Source organism: Octodon degus, unplaced genomic scaffold (assembly GCF_000260255.1).
Source record: "Octodon degus isolate 3935 unplaced genomic scaffold, OctDeg1.0 scaffold00246, whole genome shotgun sequence".
NCBI classification, from domain to species: domain Eukaryota; kingdom Metazoa; phylum Chordata; class Mammalia; order Rodentia; family Octodontidae; genus Octodon; species Octodon degus.
In genome coordinates, this window is record NW_004524822.1 from 855,319 (window position 1) to 876,870 (window position 21,552).

At 47.3% G+C, this 21,552-nt stretch overlaps 1 protein-coding gene across 1 annotated transcript in view; it reads left to right on the forward strand.

Moving 5' to 3' along the window:
- Positions 1-6,615: 6,615 nt before the first annotated feature.
- Positions 6,616-21,552, forward strand: part of Mthfd1l (methylenetetrahydrofolate dehydrogenase (NADP+ dependent) 1 like) — a 222,858-nt gene continuing 207,921 nt past the window's right edge. The window contains exons 1-5 of the mRNA XM_004645991.2: positions 6,616-7,049; positions 17,288-17,372; positions 18,931-18,981; positions 19,069-19,122; positions 20,864-20,868. Of these exons, the coding sequence (XP_004646048.1) occupies positions 6,826-7,049; positions 17,288-17,372; positions 18,931-18,981; positions 19,069-19,122; positions 20,864-20,868 (419 nt within the window). The 5' untranslated portion in view covers positions 6,616-6,825. The remainder of the gene's footprint in view (positions 7,050-17,287; positions 17,373-18,930; positions 18,982-19,068; positions 19,123-20,863; positions 20,869-21,552) is intronic.

Genomic DNA, 21,552 nt, shown 5'->3' on the forward strand with positions numbered 1-21,552 from the left:
TATTTCAAAGTGCACTGTGATGACCTATATCAATTAGGCTAAGAATATTAATGAATTTTAAAGGCTTCCACATAATAAAATCCCTTCTTCCTAGTGTAGCTGTCTGTTCCTAAGTAAATATTTGAGTTTTGGGCAAACAGGCTCAGACAGGTCTCTCAAAACAAGGGCACAAGTCTTGACTGTGAACACACCCAGGAATATGAAGGCGTCTGAGCTTCTGCATAGCTTTCTCCTATTCCTACCCTGTGCTGCAGACTTCATGGGCTGAGACCAGATTCCCTCTCATGGGGAATCTGAACATGCAGGCTTGGGCTTTGACTGTGTGGACATCAGGCCAGAGCTGAAGCTCTGAAAAGGAGTGAGCTATGGCTTCCAAACCGTCTGCATCAGTATTCAAAAAAATCCCACTTTAAAATATTTTGACTGACTCCATCAGTAAAGACATCTGTATTCCTGGATCTTTTTTTTACTTTTTTTTTTCATGTATGTATTTGGTATAGGGTCTCACTATACAGTTTAGACTTGTAATGGTCCTCCTATTATCAGCCTCCCCAACGCTGGGATTATAGGCATGCACCAACATGTCGGGTCTCAGTCACCAGCTCTGCAGGCCCCAGGGGGCAGGGCCAGTGCAGCATGCAGGATGTATTCCTGGATCTTCATTTTTTTTTTTCTTGTACCAGGAATCAAATTCAATGCTTGGCAGGCAGGCACAGTGCCACTGAGCTATATCCCTAGCCATGCAAATAATTTTTAAAGCATAGCTTGGCTGTGGTGACACATGCCTGTAGTCCCAGCATAGGAGGCTGAGGCAAGAAGATCTCTATGAGTTTCAGGCCAGCCTGGTCCGTGTAGTGAATTAAAGGCCAGGCTGAAATTCAGAGACCATAGGAAGACCTTCCCCCGCCTCAAAAAAGGAAGAACAATAAGAATTATAAAATAAAAATAAAATATTAAGATTGCAAATAATTCATATCACAGTCAGGATAGCCTTTAGTTAAAATGTCAAACATTATAAAACGATGTGCTAGTAAGTGGACTGCATTTTTTAGGACAGCTGCCAGGATATAAATTGAGTTTCAGTGTACAGTGAGCTTTTATTGCATCTTTTGAGACAGAGTCTCACTATTTAGTTCAAGCTGGCCTTGAATTCACTATGTAGCCCAGGCTGGCCTTGAACTTGTGATCCTTCTTCCTGAGGCTCCCGAGTGCTGGGATTACAGGCGTGTGCCACCGTGCCCAGCTACAGCGCCTTTAGACAGGCTACTTCTATCTTCCTGTCCACTCACTTTCTTTTGGTCCTCTACCAGAGCACTTTTTTTTTTTTTTTTGGTCCAGCTATGCTTCTGCTTGCCTGAGTCTTCAGATCTTCCTTCTAGTACCCTGCAGCCTCCTGCGCTGTGAGGCCTTTTGTACTGCCTTATTATAACTTTGGCTAAATAACTAGAGTCATCAGTTGCCTGATAACCTGAAGACACACAAGGGGGCACCCAAGGAAGACAAGGCGCCAGACTTTCTATTTGACCATCTAGCGTAGGCTCCTGCCCTAAGCAGGACAGGGACAGTGGTGGTACCACGCCTCTTCTGTGACCCAGGAAATCTGAGCTGGTGTTAAGAGGGAGTACCAGTGTTCTTGCTTCCAGAAAGTAGTGCAAGAGGAAGATAATGGGGAAATAGAGACAAGGAGCACAAGCCCTGCACATGCCTTCCACATCAGAGAGAGAGATGGCTGCACGCAAGGCCAGCTGTTGACTAACGCAGTACCTACCAGCTGCATGGAGACCCCGCCTTCCTTTCCCTCTCTGTACTGCTTGAACACAACTGTAGCTGACCACCCCATGTTTGCATAGAGCCAGCGCCAAAAGCCACCCTCAGGTCTCCTCCTATGCTCCCTGCAATCCCAGGGTTGGAGGGAGATGGGGAACCAGGCCCGCTGCTGTCTGGACATTGGCACGGTGGAGAAGTGCCTGATGGAAGCGCCTGCAGAGCACATGTTCTTTCCTGTGGCCTCTCCCTACCATCTGGTGACAGCCTGCATGGTACCCTGGAGAGTGGGCGCCTCCTGGCCAGACCTACTCAGTATCCTTTGAGTGTTCTGGCCTTGAAAAGCCGAAGTCCCTGCTGAGACATGTGCAGGGCTGGCAGCCACTAGCACCTCCTGCTTTGCCTTCTGGCTGTGATGACTGGGTGCTTTTAACCTTGGGTTTTTTTCCTTTACTCAAAACAATTTTTAACATGCTAGAATAAAAAATAAAAATTAAAAAAAAAAAAAATAAGCCAAATGTTGGTGACTTTCTAAGGCAGCACTGCATCCCAGGCTGCATTTCAGGGCTTAGCACAGAAATGCCAGAGTCTGCGTGCCTGTACCTTGGGCACCCGTACTCCAGAGTGTTGAGCACAGAAAGGGGTAGCCAACTGCTGTGGCAGGAGAGGTGGCACCTGGGTGTGGCATATGTGTGGTCTCATTTCCCTGCGATGAGGTTTTTCTGAAAGACAGCAGCATTGTACCCGGGATCAAACCGGTTGGTTCCATTCAGCAGCTTAGCTGTCAGAATGAGTATTTCCTCCCTGTTAGAGACACAGTGTCCCACAGCTTCCGGTTCCTCTCTGGACCCCATCATGTTAATGGCTCTGGCGCTGCAGAGATAGGGTGTGGTGTGCCCAGAGGGGAGGGGATTTATCTCGATGTCCTTCTGCTGGACCCCGAGCCAGTACATACCTGCTGTTCACACTTGTGGCTTCTCTCATTTGAAAGCATCACACTTATAGCATTAAGCAGCCAGTCTCTTGTACAGGGGCAGCAAACGACACATACCAGAAGCCTGTAGGTACTGTGACTGCCATAGAGTTCCAAAAAACAGAAAAACATGTTTTCTCTACAGTAACATTTTACTTATCTCTCACCCTTTCCTCAGTTCTTCCCTGCTTTTGACTAACAATTAAGAGATTAAAAACAATTCTTTTTATGATCTTTCTTCTTCAAGATTTTGAAATTCTTGGCTGGGCTGGGACAGGAGGGAATGTAATGTTTTCTCTAGAATGGACAGTCCTGATTGTGTATCGGTGTTACAAAGAACACTGAGATGAGATTTGTCATGGACTATTTATTTTAAATGTCATGAACATAAAACTTAGATTAGCAGCATTTAGTCATTCTCACTACTAAGAAATAAAAACAGAAGGTAAAACTTTTTACAGAGAATAGCACAATTTTAGGATTCATTTTCAAGCCCATTTTGTTTTGCTGATGTATGCATGTTAGAGGTCTGTCATAGACCTCTGTCTATGTTATTAAAAACTGTTATTAGGGTTTTTTCCATTTAAATTTAAATGAAAGAGCCTTGTCAATCACCTATGTCTAAACATTTTAATAAAGTTTATCATAAAAAACGTTCTAGGTTTTTCAGACATGGTATTCTCATTTTGTCCCGCTATTTCTGTACTTTAGGCAAAATGGGAGAAATAACTAGTTTAACAGAATTTATTGAAACATACAATTCTCTGATGCAAACATATTTTATTACTTTAATGAAACAATAAAGCATTTTCACTTAAAATTCCTTGAGATTAGAAAATGTAACAATTTTTAAAAATTAGCTTTATTGGTATCTTTTAGACATGCGTAATGCTAATCACAGGCCATTCAGACCTGTGCACACTCTAGCTAGATGCTTCGTTTTTCCCACTCCCTTCCTTCCCTTCAAATCCCTTGCCTCCCCTCAGGTCATCTTCCCCTTGTTACTTATAAAAGCTTTGTTTCCATTTTTTCCCAATCTTTTTTTTTTTTTTTTTTTTTTTTCATTTCTTTTGTAACCCTGGTGTAACCTCCAGGTGAGGACCACGCACGCACGGCTTGTCATGAGCCTCTGAAGATTATGCTGGGCAGTGTTCCACTCCTGTAGCAAAAACCTGAGATAGGTGAGGACTATTTGAGGTCATCAACGCGTTGGTTTCAATCCATGGTCTCCTCACTCCATTCTTTTGGGGTGATGGCAAGGAAGCACATTAGGGTGGGAGCAGGTAGAAGGGTAAAAGTGCTCAACTCCTGCCCCCCAGGAAGTGACAGGCAGGAAGGGGCTGGAGTCCCAATGTCCCCTCAGGGGCCAAATCCCAGGGACAGAACTTCATTCCTCTAGGCCAACCCTATAAAAGCTTCACCACCTCCAGTTAGCAGCCAGGGAAGATGGACAAGCCCTTAAAACATAGCCCTTTGGGACATTCATCCTAACCACAGCAGGGTGACAAAGAACAGGCTCTCCAAGATCATTGCAATGCCCCTCACTGACTGAGTCACTTTCACATGTGGGATCTTAAGTAGCAAGCTTGTTTTTATGGCTGCCAGTTGCAATCTGTGTAGGTTAGGTGGACAGTCTTTATCTTAAACAGTTCTCTATTCAAACCTTTCATTCATACAGTGGGAGGGCCAGCCAAACAGCTCAGTAGATTAAAGTGGCTGCAAGCAGGCACAGGGGTCAGGGGTTCGATCCCCAGGTCTGCCGTGCCTGCCCCACCTCCAGTAATGCTGAGCCAGTGACTGAGTCAGGGCATGGTGTCCTACGCCTATAATCCCAGCAGTGGGGAGGCTGAAAACAGGAGGATCACTATGAGTCCTAGATGCATAGTGAATGAGATCTGTACCAAATACATAAATTAAAAAATTTTAAAAATAAAGTGCACAGGGGCTGGGGAGATAGCTCAGTAGAAAAAGTGCTTGCCAGGCAAGCACAAGGGCCTGAGTCCAATCCCCAGTTCCACCAAGAAATAAATAAATAATGAAGTGCACAATTCAGTAGTTTTTAGAGTATGCACAGTATTTGTAACATTGCTACCCATGTGAGAATATATTCATGGCCCCAAAATGCAACCCCATGCAACTGGCTATCACCTTCCATCCCCCACTACTTTTCTCTCTATAAAGATTTGCCTACTTTGGACATTTCAAGTAAATGGGATCTACACCTTTTGTGTTTCTCCACAGGCTTTTAAAATATTACTAATGCAGCACTTGTCAGATAGTCATGACCTGAAACTTCCACAAACCAGACACTGGGTATAGTCAACTTTGTAATCAGAGGGTGGTGTTCAGGAGCATCCAGTCACTGTCTGTTACGTTTTAAGGATGAGGCAAATAAATCCTTAAGCGATTGTAAGCATTGCTCAAGATCACAAAGGCAGTAGGGACATGGTGACTTTTTCGAGACTTTTAATTAATATATATAATTACTTGCTTATGGAAAATCTAACTTCTTTCAGTGTGTTTCCTTGTTTGTAAAATAGTGGTAGTGGTAAATCTAAAATCCCAGCTACTCCAGAGGCTGAGGCAGGAGGATTACAAATGTCATGACCAGTGTAGGCAACATAGGAAGTGTTAAGAAAGAAAGGAGAAAAAAACAAAGGTAGGTGCTCAACAGGTCAGGTTTATTTCAGCACAAACATGAGAGGGCCCACCCTGGTTCTCAGACCAGATCAGCAATTCTCCAACAGACTGTAGTCTCTTAAAGGTCAGGAGCACAAAGGGGGGCTGTGGAAGCAAAAGGTCAACATGGGTCTTGGGGGGGGGGGTGAAAAGGAGTTATGGCTCCCTGCCAGGGCCGAAGTTTGAGAAAGTACAGAGAGATGGCTGCCTGTCGGGAACAGGGCCAAATGCGAGCAATGATGGGTTACTGGTCATAACCATGGTTATTGAGCTTTATTGACCCGCGATTATGAATCTCTAGCAGGTGTAAACACATAGCTAGGGGGACGGAAGAGGCTTAGACGGCTGCGGTCAGACTCCCTCAGAAAAATCGTATCAAAATAAAATATAACAAGGGCTGGAGGGAGGCGGTTGTAGCGCAGTGGTAGAGTGCTTGTCTGGCATGTTTGACACCTGGGTCCAATCTTTAGTACCAAAAATCAAACCAAATAAATTAAAATAGTATGAACCTTGTGAACTCTGCAAGATCACGACATGTCACATGTGGCAATCACCCCACAATGAAAAACAGATAACGGATCCTGAAGCCAGGCCAGCTCCCTGCTCTGCCAAGGAACACCTGCACTCTGGCCGGAAGCCCCTTTCCTTGGCTAGACTGGAAACAATATTACCAGTTGGGACTGAATAAGGCGCCTTTCCAGCACCCAGCCCGGAGTTTCGCCTCTCTAGGTTGGACTAGTTTCACTGCTACCTTAGGTGGGAATCAGAAACCCACAATCCTGTTCCCATTCTACCTGGAGAGTGTAAAATCGTAAGTTAAAACCTTACTTCCATCTTACTTGGAATTGATGAAATAACAAGGTTATAAAGTTATTCCCACTATCTGGACATTCCATCTTTATTTTAAGGACAGTACGTACCCCTGCTTAGAGGGGCTTCACTAGGCTAAGCAACTGGCCGCGTCCCACTGCAGGGCTCACCCGCCTACCCTCTGGACACCTCCGGCCCGTCTCAACAGGATTTGCAAGCACCACAGCTTGCAGGAAGTGAGCTGCCTCCCGCTCCCGCTGGAAGAGGATGCCAGCATCTTCACCCGGAGGATAGGGCGTGCGGTCTCAGCGCTCCGGGCCCCGCCCTGGCGCCTCACCCGGCCCGACTCCAAAGGGGAGCCAAATTCTAGCCGGCCGTGCGCATGGCCAGAAAGCCTGCTTTTCCCTCCCAGGCCACCAAGCCAGCAGCCTGGCGTCCCGCAGCCCCCGCCCTTACGACGTCACGGCGGCTAGGTGCAGTGCCCCCTAGGGGCGCGCTCCATTGAGTAGGAAGCGCCGGTCCCTCGCGGCTGCTGGCCCGTTACTGGCGCGCCACCCTCGGGAGAACTTGCCGCCGCGTCCCTGCGCTTGCTCCGCACCATGAGCGTGCGCCTGCCCGTCGTCCTGCGCCAGCTCGGCCGCCCGCTCCGGTCCCCGGGCCCGCCGCGCCGCCTCCGAGTGCCCTGTCGCGCAGCCAGCGGAGGTGGCGGCCCGGGTGGCGGACAGGAGGGCCTGCACGGGCAGCAGCAGCCGCAGGATGGCCCAGCCTGGAGCAGCCGCGGCCCGGGCGACCCGGCACCTCCCGCGCTGGACTCCATCGTCAGGTGAGTGACAGGCCGGGCTCGCAACGCGGCCCCAGCGGAGGAGGCGGCCGGAGCCGTCAGGTCTGCGTGGCGCGAGTGCTTGGTGCCGACTTGTACTGCCGCGCAGGTGGGCGCGCCCGGCGGAGAGGCGAGGATCCCGGGGACCGAACCCCACCAGCCGGGGCGGGACGGAGCATCCTCGGCGGAGCCGCGCGCACGCCCCGCACGCCCCGCTCCACGTGCGCCCGGTCGCCGGCTCTGATGCAACCGCGCGGTGCTGATATGGACCGGAAAGGGGCGGCGCGGCCGAGGCGGGAGGTGGAGCGCTGTGCTGCGCGCCACCCGGCTGGCGTGCTCCCGGGGGCTGCTCCGGACGCTGCGGCCCCACTGCCAGGCCGTCTTTAGACTCCTCATGTCCTGGAAGGAGGAAGCTGAATCCGGTCCCTGCGTAATCCGCAGAGCTAGCCGGGTGGTCTCCTGCGGCGCGGGCGCACGCAGTCCCCAGCACTCCTGTGTATGGAAAGTTCCCTCCAGACCCGGAGGCGAATTGTGGGGCCTTGGGATGAGCCTCCTGAGTCCTGCACACACTCATCCCGGGCCCTCCGATCCTCACCCTGCCGCTTATGGGCGGGAAGACTGAGGAGGAAGAGCCCTAGTCACGTCATTTGTAGAGAGGCAAGTCCTGGGACCCAAGATCCTGGCAAAGCAAGGCACCCACCCCAACCCGAGGCTTTCCAGCCTCCCTCTGAATTACGACCGAGGCACTGGATGCTGCTGGGACAGTCTGCTCCTTCTCCACCCTCCTTTCAACACCCCCTCTTCTTTTTTCCCCTCTGGCTTTTTTTCTAAATCATTGTCCCATCCCACTCTGTGTGCATCTCCCCCCACATCCTCCCCCCCACCTCCCCACCCCCGCTTTATCCCTCTCCATGGTAGTTACTGGAGATTTTCCTAGGTTCTTTATGATGTGCCTAATGAATCTAAAGAGCATTTTGTTTAAGATAATTTTATCTAGGACCTTGGATTTACTTTGAGTCATTGGATTTTTACCAGTACACTGCTGAGCTCATTTTAGTGGATTAAAAACTGAAGGCAAGACCAGAGCAAAAACAGTTCAATGACAGAATACATACAAAATGCCTAGCCTGGGTATTGTCACACGTTGAGCCCTCAACAAGTGTTGTCTATTATTTTTATTTTATTTTTATGTATTTAGTACAGGATGTACAGGCTATCGTTACACAGATTGGACTCAATGATCCTCCTGTTTTCAGCCTCCCAAGCACTGGGATTACAGGCAAATGCCACCACACCCAGTCTCAATCAATCGCCATGGCCATCTCAGCAAGCCCTGGGGGCTGGGCCAGCAGGGCATGCTGGGGATCAAACCCTGGCCCCTGTGAATTTTGTTTAATTTACACATGACATTGAAATATTTTTTCTTATCTTGATTTTTCTAACCTTTTAAAAATCTAAGAGCCATTCTTAGCTGGTGGGCATAATTGGCTGTCCCCAGTTGCAGACTGGAAGGAAGCAGATCACTTGGTCAGTGCTTCTGAAACTATGGCTGAAGTCAGATGCCCTTGTTCACAGCATGACTTCATCACTCCTTGGCTGTGTGAGCTGACAGCCTCCCCAGGCTACTAAGGCTCGTCTTCACCTCCAGAATAGAAACCCTACTCTTACCTCCATCGTGAAGTTGCCATAAGCTTTATGGTACTTTGGTGATCCTGGGATGCTTGTAGTAATGTCTCCAAAACTGGTATTCAACTTTCACTTGATTGTGTCTGTGAGTCAGTGTTGGCCAGGTGGCAGTCACAGTGTATTTGTCATTCTCAGTGCCTCAAGGAACTTGGTCATACCTTCCGATGGAGTTATGTGCGTGGTCTATCAGAAGTCTCTGGTCTGAATAGATTCTCCCAGGAATTGAGGAAAGGAGAACTCGAGTCTGAGCAGAAGCCACCTGGAGTAGACATTGAAGAGCCTGGACCCCTCAGTGGCCTGTTTGTATCATTCAAAGTTCTAAAAGGTTCACCATCACTGGCCTAGGATGTTAGTCCTGATGACTAACATGACGTGAATCAGAATAGTTAGAGAATAAGCTCCCCGAGAAGCACAGTGACCTGTTATTGCTAATGGTGTCATGAGACTAATGCCTTGATGTTCTTCCAGTGGACAAGTAGCGTGAAGATCACTTTAGGGAGTAACAGGTTTCTGGTGGTTCAGGTTGTCTGCCAACTTTCCATTGACATCTGATAGAGCTGAGAAAGCACCGGTGTTGAAAGATGCAATTCGTGAAAACCCTAGTGCTACAGGTTAAATGTTGACTGATCTCCGTAGTTTTGTGAGTTGTATCCAGGGTTGGTTCACATGGAGGTGCTGCTGGGAGCTGAGGAAACCTTTGAGGTGAGGTCTTTAGGTAATGGGATGCCCTTGTAGGGCGTTGGAGCACTCCCAAGGGTTTGTTCTTTCTGATTCATTCATGATATAAATGCTTTTCTTCTGCCACACATTCCTATGATGTTATGCAGCCCTTCCTGGTGGCCCAGAGCAGCAGCTACCCAATTTTGGACTGGAACTTTTATGACTGCACTAAAAGAAACCTCTTTTTAAGTTCCTGGGGTATATTGTTACACAGGAACAGAAAAATGATGCATACAGCCAACAACAAAAGTGATGTGACTTTTTTTTATTACTTTTTTATTAATACATTTGCCATATGTCAGGTTTACACTCCTTGTGGAGAGTTTGTACATAATTACATTTTAATTCATTTCCCTTCCTTCCCTCCCCCTCCACCCTCTCTTGATCACCCTCCTTCCTTTTTTTAAAGTATAGTTGCAGTACCAACATTGAAATTTCTTGTGTGGAGTTGATACAGGTACATAAGACATCTTAATTCTTTTTCTCCTCCCCTTTCCCTCTCTTCCTTCTCCCCCATCTCCTGAGCCTTTTCGCTTAAAGATGTCTTCCTCCTTCCTGTTGTCACTTGACATTATTGTCTCAAGGTGCATGCGTTTTTCCTACAGATGACTCACTATCTTCCTTTATGACACAGTGATATTCTATTGTGCATTAAGTGCTGCATTTTTCTCATCCATTCAGCTGTTGATGGACATAAAGACCACCTTCTGATTTAGCCTTGTGCGTTGTGCAGCTATAAACATGGGCAAGCATGGATCAATGTAATATGTCTCCAGCTCTTTCAGAAAGGTACCTAGAAAGGAAGTGGCTGGATCAAATGGAGTTTCTAGTTTCAGTTTTTTGAGGAATCTGCATACTGATTTCCAAAGCAATTGTACTAGTTTACACTGTCAGCAGCAACGAGGAAGGATTCCTTTTCTCCCCTCCAGCCTGGCCAGCATTTGTTATAATTTGATTTCTTGATGATAGCCATTCTTTCTGGGTTAGATGGAATCCTGGTGTTGCTTTAATTTGCACTTCTCTAAGGGCCAGCAATGTTGGGCATTTCTTCATGTATTTATTGGCTGTGTATACTTCTGTGAATTGTCCATTCATTTAGCTCTCCTGTTTTGGGGCTAGGTCTTTTATTTGAAGAGGTATATTTTTTGACTTGTTTATATATTCTAAATATGAGTCCTTTGAGGAATGCATGGTAAATTTTTTCCTATAGTGATTCTCAGTACTATTTCCTGCACAACCAGGACTCTGCTCAAAAAGTCCTTGCCTATACCTATGATTTAAGAGTTTTACCTATTTTGTTTTCCATTAGGTTGTTTCTTTTAACATTTAGTTCTTTGATTCGTTTTGATTTTAGTTTAGTATATGGTGAGAAATACGGGTCTAGATTCAGCCTTTTGCGTGTGGATAACCACTGTTTCCAACACCATTTATTAAAGAGGCTGTCTTTCCTCCACGGTATGTTTTTGACCTCTTTGTCAAAGATCACATAGTTGAATGCGCTTGTGGTTGTTTCTGCATCCATTGTTCTGTTCCATTGATCTGCATGTCTGTTTTTGTGCCAGTTCTGTGTTGTTTTTTTCACAGCAGCTTTGTAATATAACGTCAGGTCTGGGACTTCCATACCTCCCATTTGGCTCTTTTTTTGTGTGTGAATTTAGGACAGGATGTACAGGGTCTCACTATGTAGATTGGACTCATAATGATCCTCCTGTTTTCAGCCTCCCAAACACTGGGATTACAGGTGCGCCACCAGGCCCAGTCTCACTTGCTGTCTCAGCATGCACCCCGGGGGTGAGGCTGGCACAGTGAGCGGGTGATTGGGCCCCAGACACTATGAGCTGCTGAAGCAGGCGCTTTAGTCCGCTGAGCTATCTGGCTGGCCCTCTGTTTGGCTCTTCTTTCCCAGCGCTGGTTTTTCAATTTTGGTTGTCTTCTGGTTCCTTATTAGTTTTAGGATTGGATTTCTCCTGTCTGTGAAGAATGCTGTTGGAATTGTGCCTGGGATTGTATTAAGTCTGTATATCCGGTTTGAAAGTATGGCCATTCTGACTATAGCTCTGCCTAACCGGAAATAGGGAACATCTTTCTATTTTCTTTTTAAAAAATTTTTAAAATGTATTTTTAGTACAGGGCCTACAGCATCTCACTAGGTAGATCGGACTCATAGTGATCCTCCTGCTTTCAGCCTCCTAAGCACTGGGATTACAGGTGTAGGCCACCGCTCCCAGTCTCAATCACAGCCAGTCTCAATGGCTGTCTCAGTGCGCCCGGGGGCGGGGCTGGCAGGGCTCACCCGGGATCCAACCCCAGTCGGGATCCAACCCCAGTCGCTGCATCTGCCTAAAGCAGGCACTTTAGTCTGCTGAGCTATCTGGCTGGTCCCATCTTTCCATTTTCTGATGTCCTCTTTGATTTTCTTTTTCAGAGGAGCACTGTCGTTTTTGTTGTAGAGGTCTTTCACCTCCTTAGTCAGGTTAATTCCTTAGTATTTCATTTTTCTTGGGGCTATTGTGAATGGTATTTTTTCCTAATTTCTTTCTGAGTGGGCTTATTAGTAGGGTACAGGAACAGACACGACCTCTTAAGAAATATTGCATCACCAGCCCTCTTAACAGAGGAAAGTAAACAAGAATTGACAAACAGAAATACAATACAGAAGAGTCAGACTCTGAGTGTGAAGTTTTAGAATGTCTCAGTTTCTTTTCTTTTCTTTTCTTTTTTTTTTTTTTTTTTTTTTTTTTTACCAGGGATCAAACTCAGGACCTTGCTCTTGCCAGGCAGGCCCTTATGTCGCTGAGCTATCTTTCCTGTCAGAATGTCTCAATTTCTTGTTTCCTTTTCTATATATTTATGAGTGGCTTTATAACAAAAAGTTCTGTGTCTGAATAGGCTTAAAATAATCTGGTGATACTTATAAAATAAATACTGTACCATATTTTAACTTGCTGCATTTGCTTTTTTTCTCTGATGATTCCTTAGATAACGGTGTGTCTCTTGTCTGTCTCAGGCGTGGTGGAGTGCAGTACATGAAATCCTTCTGTTTGAGCCCGCGGCTCAGGCTTGTTTGTGAAACAAGAAATAGGCCAAGCTGCTCCCACCGTTGCCCATCTTGGCCCATTTTGGGCAGCTATAGCACAGTACCACAGACTGGGTAACTTACAAATGATAGAAATTTATTATCACATAGTACAAGTCGTGTCGAGGTGCAGCATCCGGCAGAGTCCTTCCTGCTGCACTGCAGCGCGGCAGAAGGCAGGGAGAGGGGCAGCGCCAACAAAGGCATCTTGTCCTCAGGTCCTATTCCGTGGTTACAGTCCTAACCTACACTGGGGGCTGTCTCCTCACGGCCCAGTCACTTTCTAGTGGTCCCATCTCTTTGCACGAGCGCTGAGGATGACCTCCTCCTGTCCCAGCCAGGCTGGGGACAAGGAGCCAGGGCGCACACTCCTCCCCCTCCCATTTCCCTGCCTCTTTCCTCTGTCTGGAGGCTTATTATGTGACCCCGTGAAGCCCAGGAGAGTGAGACGGGGAAGTTTGCTCTCTAGCTGGGTGACTGTGTGCAGCGAAACTCAGCATGTTCTCGTTAAAAAGAGGAATGAGGAAGTACTTTCCAAAGGAAGTGCGTGGCAGCAGCGGCCAACTGTGAACTTGAACGTACGGACTAGTGGCCAGTGTCCTGGGTTATTAAACTGCTTGCCGCTGCTTTTCCCCTGGACGACTCCTCTGAACATCCGCGGCTGTCTTCAGAGGCGGCCACTTGGAGATTATTATATTTCTAGAAGCAGGGCCTTTGCAATTTTTGAGAAGTTAGAATGTAAATTTTGTGGGCCTAATACATACCTAGGCTTGATGCTCAGGGGTGTGTTCACGGCGGTCATTTCCGCTGTCCAGCTGCGTGTTCCCCAGCTCGTAGCCATGTATGCAGCTAGCCACCAGGGAGCCTAGGAATTGCGGCCACTATTGCAAGCTTGCTTTGTGACCCTCAAACACTCCTTGCACAACCGGCCCAGGGGATAAGCCAGTGGTAGTGGCAGTGGTGGTATGGATAGATCCAGTTTAACAGGAATAACCAAGCTGGTGATGATGACTTACAATATTATTAAATTATCTTTAACAGCAGAATTCTGAGTTCTAGCTCCCCACCACAGCCAGCCGCAGGCACATATTCCTCCCCACTGTTCCCATTTTAGACTGGAGTTGGGAAAGCCCTTCTTCTCCCCCGAGGAGCATAAGAACCTCTGATTAGAAACATTTTGCTACTATTTAGATGTATTGAGCCTGGTGACTTTTCCTCTTTGCTTTGCTTATCAGTGTAAGAATAATAAGGAACCCCAAAGAATAAAATACTACACTGAGGACAGTTGTGGAGGGCAGGGCACAGTAGCCTTGTAAGTTACAGTGGTGAACCTTTCTGTATACCAATATTTTCTGTCTCCTGTGCCCCAGCCGGTTTTGTTTATTTTACCTATTGCTGACTTAGCTATTACAGTGTTTTCCTTATAGAAGGTGGGTGAATAGACATGCTTCTGGGAGAAATTACTCTTATTGGTATGAGTGTTTCGAATATTTCAGGCAGCTTTACCTCTGTGAAAAATATAGATCTGATAATAAAAAGACGGGGCACACCTGTTTTAAAAATGAGGAAGGGGGGTGTCGTTGGAGGCTGTGTATATATTGCCCACACTGGTCCACAAAAGGCCTGAATGCCGGGCCTGGCTGTGTTTTTTCCTGCTGTCTGCTCCAGAACTTCATGGATACATGATCATAAATAAAGGTACATTACCAGGTGCCACCCTGACATCCTGAACATGGCCTTCTGGGGGAAGCTATGGACACTTTCATTTATTAGGCTTCCCGGGTAGTTGTCACACCAAGGACTGCTTAGGACCCACATTCCCGTGGCTTCCCGGACCAGGCAGAAAGAACAGCATGGCCCAAATTAATGGCCTTGCCAGGCTGGGAGACAGCACAGCCCGAGGCTCTCAGTCACCCGTCCCTGGACAGGTGGATTTCAGTGTCTGCTTCTGAGGTGATTTATAAACTTTCCTGCATGATCTCATCTGTACAACACAATGATATCTGCTAGGAATTAAGTTACTTTATCCCAAGGGTGTGAAACCAGTACCAAAACAAAACAACCCTGAGTTGCTCACAGGTTTTACCCAGTTGCCCGCACATTGAGGCTGCCCAAGCGATGGCAGAAAGGTTGGTCCTGGTGTGCATTTTGAAGCCTTTAGGTACACTTTATCCTCTTCTTCTGGGGGGCTACAGTGCCTTTGGTCTCAAGCCCTCAGCTACCTGTCTAAAAACTGGGAGGTTCTTTGCTCTTGGGGACTAACTGCTGATGGACCCAGCTAGGACTCCTGCTTGCATTTACTTTTATTTTATTTATTTATTTATTTATTTATTTTTGTATTTTAGGGAAGGGTCTTCAGGGTGTTCAGGGTCTCACTACTAGATTGGACTCGTAGTGATTCGCCTGTTTACAGCCTCCCAAGAGCTGGGATTACAGGCACCCACCACTATGCCCAGTCCCAATTGCCATTTTAGCACAACCCAGGGGCAGGGCCAGCACCGGCACTGCAAGCCCGTGGATCGAACTCCTGGCCCCTGCGCCTGCTTGCAGGCACTTTAGTCCACTGAGCTATTTGGCTGGCCCTCGCGCTTACATTTAGAACTTGCTGGAGACTGCAAATAGTGTTTAAAGTTGGACTGGGACTGGGGGTGTAGCTCTGTGGTAGAGCACTTACCTAGCATATTTGAGTCCAGAACTCAGTCCCCAGCACTACAGGTAGATGTCATCACTGACAGTGATGTTAAACACGGAAGCTGAGGGCTGGGGAAATAGCTTAGCAGTAGGACCCAGGTTCGATCCCTGGTACCACGTGTTGTGTATCAAATAATAAAAGATTAAAACACACAGTAGTGGAGTAGTGTCTTGGCTGAGGTTTTTATTGGAAATGGGCACAGGGAGCTTGATTGCATCGTCCTAGTGCTAGTGAGAGCACTTTGTAAGGATGATGGAGGTGAAGAAAGGCTCTGACATCACCCATCCAGAAGGCTCCAGAGACCGGGGAGATGGCTCAGTGGAATAAGCACTTCCATGGCAAGTGTAAGGGCCTGAGTTCAATCCCCGGTTCTGGAAAAAAAAACAACTGTTCAACTTCTTTTAGGCCGGGGAGATGGCTCAGTGGAATAAGCGCTTCCCTGGCAAGCGCAAGGACCTGAGTTCAATCCCTGGTTCCACCAAAAAAAAAAAAAGGCTCCTTCATCGCCTGGCAACAGTTTGTCTAATCCACAAAAAAAAAAAAAGGCTCCAGAAAGAGCCGCCACCATGACTGTTTAGGCCTGTGTGTCTGGACTAGTGTATTTTCCCCTCTTTTCTCTTCCATCTTTTTAATTATTTTTTCCTATGATCTGTCTTTTATTTTGTTCTTTATTTATAATTTCTCACAGAAGAGAAGCCATGTGCTATTGAAGTTCGTGTGTCTGACCGATTTCACTCCACTTCATAATCTCCAGGTGCATCCACTTTCCTACGAATGACTCAGCTTAGCTCTTATGGCAGAGTAGTGCTCCATGTTATGTACACCACATTTGCTCTGTGCACTCCTCTGCATGCTGATGGACGGGTAGGCCCGTTCCAAGACTCAGCTGTTGTGAACTGTGCCCCTAGGAGCGTGGGGGTACCTAGCGTGATGGCCGTAACTCTGCTGGGAAGATACCCCGGATGGGCCTCGCTGGGGCAAACAGAATGTCTCATTTTCTTTTTCTACTGGGAATCGAATGCAGGACCTTGTGCTGGCTGGGCGGGCACTTAAGCCGCTGAGCTATCTCCCCAGGCCTTGTTTTAGTTTTTGAGAAGTCTCTATACTGATTTCTATAATGTCATACTAGTTTACATCGCCACCAACTGTGAAGAAGGATGGCCCAGCCCCAGCCCCTCCTCCCAGCTTCACTACCGTGTGTTAGTGTCTGATTTCTCAACGATAGCCTGTTCTTTCAGGAGTAAGAATTGTGGTGATGTTTTAGCCTGCGTTTCTCTAATGGCCAGAGATGCTGAGCGTTTTCTTGTCTGTGTACTGGCCATTCGTGCTTCCTCTGAGAAGGCTCTGCTCGGTTCAGTTGCTGGGCTCTGACCTCCAGCGCCTCTTACCTCCAGGGGTGCTGAGGGGAGAGCACAGGCTGTGTTGTCCTGAGCAGTGGACTTGGGGTGCTGTCAGGCTCCCCTGCACCCCATCCCTGCAGCTTCCCTTTCCAGCTCCGGAGCCTGGGATCTAGCCAGACAGCCAGGCCTCTGCCAGCCCCGTCTTCGCCGGCCCCACCCCCACCCCATGTATGTTTGTTTTCTGTCCACATGGACCTCAGTCTCATTTTTCTGAAGAGAATATGTGAAGGAAAAAGGTTTTTGAAAACAGAAACCTACATTTTGCACTATAAGAACCTTCGAAAATTCGAGAGAAAACTTCCTCTCTAGAAAATTACTGCAACCATCCAGCCTGTTTCTCACTGCATATTTTATTATTTTTAACTAATTAGTACTATTATTTTTTTAACAAGGATCAAACTCAGGACCTTGCACTTGCCAGGCAGGTGCTTATGCCGCTGAGCTATCTCCTCAGCTATCTCCTCAGCCCTCCCTATGTATTTTAAACACCAGGTTGTCACATTTGACGTTCTGTAGCCCTGCTGTCCTGCTTCTCCTTCCCCACACTCTCTCGGTACCTCCTTTTGTTGTCTTAATTATTTTCACTTCTGGCAACAAACATAAGAAAATGTTTGTTTTCTACTCCCTAACAAACAAGTGACTGTGTCATTTTTCTTTCTCCCTATAGCGAAGTTATTCAGAATTCAAAAGAAGTTCTGCATTTGCTGCAAGAAAAAAACCCTGCATTTAAGCCAGTTCTTGCTATTATCCAGGTAAGCTGAGTGGGGTGCGGTCCTACGATTTGAAGATTTTCAATGTAGAAAGTCCTTGTTATCTAAAGGCCCACTGTATTTCTTGTTAAGGCACAGTGGATTCAGTTGAAAGCGCTGTCTCTTGCCTTTCTTTGGCTTTGGCTTCTGCAGGGCTGCAGACCAGCGTTCCCTGCATGCCATCCTCTCCCCATACTGGGGCCTCTCAGTGTCAGGAGGCAGCGCCCACAGGCTTCGCATTGCACAGGATATACGGCAGCCCGAGTGCACTTATGCAGGCTTGTCAGATGTAGTTTGAAGGTGATAGGTGCAGATGCTGTTGGGGAGGACAGGTGGCACATGGGCGTGCGGGCATGGTTTTACTGTGTCTTCTGCAGCACGTGTGCCAAAGGCATTGCTGTCAGGAGGGCTTTGCATTCCACATACGTGTTTTGGCTGCAGCCCTTTAGTGCTGAGCGGCTGTTGGCGCTGTTGCCTCCTTGTTGGCATCTGCGTGGTGGCAGGTGTAGGGATGCGCGCCAAGCGGAGGCGGGCAGCCCCACAGTCAGGCTTGCCTTCAGCACGTCACACCAGCAGCCTCTGCACCCACCGGGGCTGTGCGTTTCGAGATTGTAGAGCTGCACTCACACTGCTGACACTCCTTGGGGTGTGAGCCACTTCTCTTTACAGAGAAGACCAGGTAGACAGGAGAGGTGAACTGAATCAGCAGCTGGGGTTTCCTGGGAAGAATTGGCTCGCTCTTTGACTTAGCACTGGAGGGCAAAATGTTCATACTCCATCCAATCTTTCATGTTCTCCCACAGACAGGGATGTGGGCTGTGGGGTGATGGTTTCTGTTTCTTGTTTTAGTACTGAGGATTGAACCCAGGATCTTAGCACTAAGCTGCATCCCTACCTGTTTTTAAAATTTTTGAAAAAAATAAAAAATAAATAAAATAAAAATTTTGAGAAAGCATCTTTTTGTATTACTAAATTGCACAAGCTGAGCTTGAACTCATGACACTCCTGCTGTAGGTTCCCATGGTGCTAAGATTACCAGTGTGCACCATCACTCTTGGCTCAAGAGTGTCTTTTTTACCTGTCTTTTTTCATGTGGGATACTATTTTTAAGAGGTGACATACTTCGAAATTAACGCTTAGGGCCGGCGAGATAGCTCAGTGGACTAAGTGTGTACTTAGGTAAGCGCAGGGGCCAGGGTTCAATCCCTGGCACCACATGCCATGCCAGCCCCGCCCCTGGGCATGCTGAGCTGGAGATGGAGTCTGGGCGTGGTGGCGCATGCCTGCAATCCCAACACTGGGGAGGCTGAAAACAGGAGGATCACTATGAGTCCAAGCTGCGTAGTGAGAACCTACACACACACACAAAAAAAAATTAACGTTTGTTTTCTATCAATTGTTGATCCCTTTTTTACAACCAATGAGATTCATTTTCTACATTTTCCTTATCTTTGTAGTTAGACAACTTGTAATCACAAAACTTAGTCCCTATATAATGTTTCATGCTTTTTCAAGACGTATCCTTGGTGTTACATTCTTTCTGTTTCTCCTTTCCTCTAAGGCAAGTGATGAAAATTTGATGCAGGAAATTAACCAGAATCTGGCTGAAGAGGTAAGATTTGCCAACTTTTACAAATGCATTAGGATTCCTCACAAGGCGTGCTCTGATAGTGACAGGTAGTGTTGTGTTCCCTTGCAGGCTGGTCTGAGCATCACTCACATCTGCCTTCCTCCAGACAGCGGTGAAGCTGAGGTAAGGTCACCCAGCAGTACCTCATTTTTCTCTCTTTGGACCTTGTTGACCTGTTAGCATCTCTCCACTGTGGCTGAACCCATCCAGCCTTCTCTTTTGGCTAAAATTTCAGAAGGGCTCAGTTTCCCACTAGTGTTGTACTTCTTAATCTCTCTGTCCTTTGAAGATCTGAGATGCAGCTCGGTGACTTTGGCTGTTCCTGCCACTGTTGCACTAGCATCCTCAAGTGAAATTGTCAGGTCATGGGTATCTGGAGACCTGCTTCTGCTCTTGCTCTTCCTGACAGGTTCTGTGTCCTCTTGGTATCCCTGGGTCCCAGTAGCCCTGTCAGAACAATAAAGGACCAGGATAAGATGATCTTCAGGGTCTTTTCCAGGCTAATGTTCTGGAACTCCTTCAGTGGCATTTTGGGGCAGCTGAAAAAAGACATCCGTAGATTTTCTTTTGGCGCTGTTTCATGTGATCTGGTTGTATACCAGGCGTCACTGTAGTATGGGAGAGGCAGCCACCCTATGAGCAGTAGAGGAGGAGCCGGGCCACATGTCACCATCTCAGGGCTGGGCCTGGCCTCCTGTGGCTAGCTTTCCTCTGCTGTGGGAGCGAGGATTAGGAAAGGATTTGGGGGACAGATGACCTCAAGTGACAGCACTGTAAATAACAGAGGTGTTATCTTCTCAGCATGAATTAAGTTTGAAAGAAGGCAGTTCTTGGCTGGTAGGATGAGAAAGTCAATACAAGCGTGGCCACCTTTAACTCTTCCCCTCCTGCGCAGTGGGAGAGTAACTCTTATCTCCTACTCCACAATGGGGAAGGCAGCTACCTGTCACACTATGTTCTAGCCAGTGTCAGATAAAAAATCATGACTTGGTAAGGAGAGTTCTTTAAAATGTGTGTTTTGAGGCAAGGAAAGTGACTCGTGATAGGGGGAGAGGAACCACCGCCCCCTTGTCCAAGGGAGAGGTGCCCGAACACCGCGGGATGCCTGAAATTGCGGACAGCACAGAGACTCGATGTGCAGCACTTCACGGCTTCTCTTTGGCATATGCCATCCCAGCATCACTGCTCTGACCTGTAGAGCTGCTAGTAAGTAAGTAAGGTTACTTGGGCACAAGCACTACCGTGCCACCATGGCTGGCCCAGTAACCTTGATGGCTACTGAGTGACTAAGAGACTGGCACGAACTGTGGACCAAGCAAGAGACGGCACTCGCCCAAGCAGGAGGGAGTAGGAGCGCACTAGATCTCATTATGCTGCTCAAAGCGACGCACAAGTTAAAACTAGTGAATTGTTTATTATTGGAAATTTCCACATAGTATTTTTGTACCATGGTTGACCAAAAGTAACTGAAACCTTGAAAAGTGAAACCACAGATCTTCGGACTGCTCACCTTGCAGCGGGGAGAACCGAGAGGGAAGACTGTGGAGCCACCGCCCTCTCCACAGTGGGGCAGACAGGTTTTCTTTTTTACTCCAGGAGGAGTAAACCAGGTTAGAAAGGGTTTGTGGCCGGCAGTGAAGGGTGCCTGGGGCCAGCAAATCAGCTGTGTGTTCCCTCAGGCAGCAGGAGGGGCTGTCTGCTGGCCCAGGCTAAGCAGTGGCCTAAAGTTCAAAGACCTGGAAGCAGGAAGCTGGAGCAGCGCAGTTTATGAGCATTTCATTCTGATTAGTCAGTGGGACAAGCGTTTTAGCCAAACAATTATAAGACAAGGGTAGGCATTGTGTGTTTTGCCTGTGTTTTGCAGAGGCCGTAAGTTCTGTCCAAGCCCTATGGGTAAGTGCGGTTTTCTTTTTTTACAGTAAACAAGGGTTAGGGCAGGGTTCCTAACCTCTCTTTTCTAGGATCATAGGGCTTAGTAGTCAAGTTCAGCATTGTCACTAGCAAGGAAAAAGACAGCCTCCCACTCTTCCCTTTAACAATATTTCCTGAATGTCACAATTTAGCCCTCATTCCATTGGCTGACTAATTGCCTGGCCAGCTGCAAGGAAGGCTGGGAAATGTAGTTTTTATGTCAGGAGGTCTTAGATCATTCATTATCACAGATAAAAACCCAGTGTGTATTACTAAGGAAAAAGGGACACTGGAGTTTGGATTGTTTCTGCTACATTTGCTGTTTTTATTTTGAAAACTTTTTTTAAATGTATTTAGTACAGGGTATACAGGGTCTCACTACACAGATCAGACTTGTAGTGATCCTCCTGTTTTCAGCCTCCCAAGCGCTAGGATTACAGGCATGCACCACCACACCTAGTCTTAGTCGCTTTCTCAGTACGCCCAGGGTCGGGGCCTGTAGGACATGTGGAGCTGAGGATAGAACCCTTGTCCCTGTACTTGCCTAAGCAGGCGATTTAGTCCATTTAGCTATCTGGCCAGCCTACATTTGCTGGTTTTAGTATGTAACAAATGTAACATAGAATCATTAACAGGATACAA